This window comes from Bidens hawaiensis, unplaced genomic scaffold (assembly GCF_021521415.1).
Source record: "Bidens hawaiensis isolate Kalapana, Puna unplaced genomic scaffold, B.hawaiensis_p1.1 tig00034040_1, whole genome shotgun sequence".
NCBI lineage: Eukaryota > Viridiplantae > Streptophyta > Magnoliopsida > Asterales > Asteraceae > Bidens > Bidens hawaiensis.
In genome coordinates this window covers 45,328-48,490 of record NW_027495870.1, presented here as the reverse complement: position 1 = coordinate 48,490, position 3,163 = coordinate 45,328, and the positions used below count along the sequence as shown (strand labels likewise).

At 39.9% G+C, this 3,163-nt stretch overlaps 1 protein-coding gene across 1 annotated transcript; it reads left to right on the top strand.

Annotated features, from left to right (window-relative positions):
• Positions 1 to 1,213: 1,213 nt before the first annotated feature.
• Positions 1,214 to 1,952, top strand: LOC143585686 (uncharacterized). The gene is made up of 2 exons (XM_077067421.1): positions 1,214 to 1,593; positions 1,703 to 1,952. Exons 1-2 carry the CDS (start codon positions 1,214 to 1,216, stop codon positions 1,950 to 1,952), a joined length of 630 nt encoding a protein of 209 aa, XP_076923536.1.
• The last annotated feature ends 1,211 nt before the right edge of the window (positions 1,953 to 3,163 follow it).

Sequence of the window (3,163 nt, the reverse complement as noted above, 5' to 3'; positions counted from 1 at the left end):
AAATAAATCGAAGAAAAGGGGGTTATTTTTTAAAGTCGATATTGAAAAGGCATATGACTCGTTGAGTTGGTCCTTTTTAGATTCGGTTTTGGAACAAATGAATTTCCCGGGTAGGTGGCGTAGATGGGTGGCGGCGATTTTATCGATGAGTCGGGCCTCGGTGTTGGTAAACGGTTCCCCGACCCGGGAGTTCCAATGTACTCGGGGTCTGAGGCAGGGGGATCCGTTATCACCGTTTCTTTTTGTTATTGCTATGGAAGCGCTTACGAGCCTGATGAAGTGTGCGTTAAACAAGGGGCTGTTTCGGGGATTGAAATGCGGGTCGGAGGCCTAGTTCTCTCCCACCTGTTATACGCGGATGATATGATTTTTTTGGGGGAGTGGAGCGCGGCTAACGCGTTAAATTTGAGCAGAATTTTGAGGTGCTTTTTTCTCATTTCGGGCCTGGGGATAAATTTGTCAAAAAGTTGGGTTTTTGGCTCTGAGGTAAGTGATAGTGAGAAGACAGATTTGGCAAAAGTTCTTAGATGCAAGGTTGGTGAGTTTCCTTTTACTCACCTTGGTCTTCAAGTTGGCAAAAATATGAATGGAATAATTGCTTGGGATCCGGTAGTTGACGTGTTTCGTAAGAGGTTATCTCGTTGGAAGGCAAACAACTCTCTTTTGGGGGTCGCGTTACGGTGATTAAGTCGGTTCTGAATTCTTTGCCCACATACTATTTCTCGTTATTTAAAGCCCCCGAAGGGGTTCTGCAAAAGCTCGAAAGGTTAAGAAGATTGTTCTTTTGGGGAGGGTCGGAAGAAAAGGCGAAAACGAATTGGGTGGCGTGGGACAAGGTTACGGATCCTATTGAATACGGGGGTCCTCGGTCTTGGTTGCTTACGAGATGTAAATGTGTTGTTGCTTGCTAAATGGTGGTGGCGGTTCAAAAGTGAAAAGGGTAAGTTGTGGTGGAAGGTTATATGGACCGTTCATCATACGTCGAGGTCTTGGCCTGCAATTTCCGGTTAAGTTCTCGAGACTGTGCCCTTGGAAGAATATCATCAAAATTAATTCGCATCTGTGGGAGGCGGGAATCGATTTGAATAACAACTTTCGGAACGAGGTTAGAGAAGGAAGACAAACTTGGTTTTGTTTTGATTGGTGGCTTGGTCCGTCTCCTCAGTGTATAAAATTTCCTAACTTGTTTTCAATTGAAAAACATAAAGCATGCATGGTGGCAGATAGATTGTTTATGTTGGACGAATGGATATGTGGGAATTGGGATTGGTCTCGCGAACCGGTCGGAATTGCGGAGGTGGAGGAGTTGAGAGGCTTACTTCAATTATGCCAAGGAGTTAGCTTGAGACCTGGGGAAGACAAAGTGGTTTGGACAGGAGATGAATTTGGTGGATTCTCGGTTCGAAATATCAAAGAAAAGATCTATCAGAACGCTTATTCTGAGCCTGAGTTCGTGTTCGAGTGGAAACGGTTGGTTCTAAGGAAGGTCTCATTTGTGGCGTGGCGGGTCGCCCTTGGCCGGCTACCAACTCGGGATGCTTTGATAAAAAGGAATATCCCGGTTAGTTCGATTTTTTGCCCGACCGATTTGTGGTGATCTAGAGGAGTCGGTGGAACACATTTTTATTTCGTGTGGTTTTGCTCAGTCACTGTGGAGTGCAATCTCACTTTGGTGTAAAGTGCCCCCATTTTTGTTGTTCAGTTTTCGAGATTTGTTGGAGCTTCACAAGTTCTTGAAGCTTTCTAAGGATAAAGCTAACGTTTTTCAAGCGATTTGTCTAATAGCGGTGTGGTGCTTGTGGAAGAAAAGGAATGCCCTTGTCCATGACGGGGTTCCCATATATCTATCGGGTTTGATGGAGGAAATAAAAGTTTTGGGGTTTCTTTGGGTCAAGAATAGGGGTAAGATGAAGAGTATTACTTGGGAGAATTGGTGTCGGTTTAAAGTGTAAAGTTGGGTGGTTTTGTATTTGGGTGTTTTTTCTTGTTTGGTATCTTGGTGTTGTATTTTTCTAGCTTCTTGCTAGTTCTATATATTAATCTTTGTTGGTCGTTCAAAAAAAATCAAAAGATTCTTTTGAGTTGTCGTGTATCGATCTAGAATTAGATTTAATATTTTGTTTTTGTTAAATCATTACATGTGTTATTATAAGTACATGTGTGTGTTATTATTTATATAACCATAATTGTGATTATATTAATATTAATACTTATATTAATATTATTTATTTTGTTTAATCATACAACTATTCGTATTAACAATGTTAACAATATCAACATATATAAAATACTAATTATAAGTTATTAAATAATCACAATTATTGTTAATGTAAAATTTATAATAACAATACTAAAATAGTAAGAAAAATTCTCAAAATAGTCCAAACTATGAGAGAGATATTGTCAATAGCCCAAAAATTTTTAAATTTCAATTTTAGTTCTTTAAAATTCATCTTTGTCGACATATTTGGATTCGTGCCGACAAATTTCGATAACCAATGTGGTAATGACACGTGTAAATGTGATGACATATTTTAGTTGAAATATGTCTTCGCCGTTATTTTTTAAACCAATATCATCCCATAAAAAATCATGGTTTTCCACTTAAATCCTTCTGGCCCGTGAGTTTTCGAAAGTCATCGAATTTCGTGTTTTATTGAAATTCATCTCCTCGGATGCATTTCAGATGAGTAGAAGTTTTGTCCATTTTCTCTCCAAATGAACCCCATTCCTAATTCGCAAGCACCCTCACGTGATGGGTTGGGATGTAGTTGGGGAAAAAAGGACACAAATTGCGCCTCACGTTAAGGGCACCCTGATGAGTTTAACGACCAGACTTAACGGGGTTATTGAGATCAGTTTTAATTGGATGTGAAATGAAACCACAGCGACAAAAATCGCAAATTTGAAACTATTTGAATAAAAACCGCATATTTGAATAAATCAAATGGACAAAAACCAACGTTTTCATGACCGGACCGGATACCGAACCGAGCTGCGTACAGGTTCAACCGGTCAAACCGGCCGAACAAGTTTGGTAAAAAATGACGGATTAAGCTTAAAAAATGATTTTTTTTCAAAAAAAATACTGTTTTGCTTATAAAACCGGTTCAACAGGTCCGGTTTTCCGGTCCGACCGGTTCGGACCGGCCGGTTTCATGAC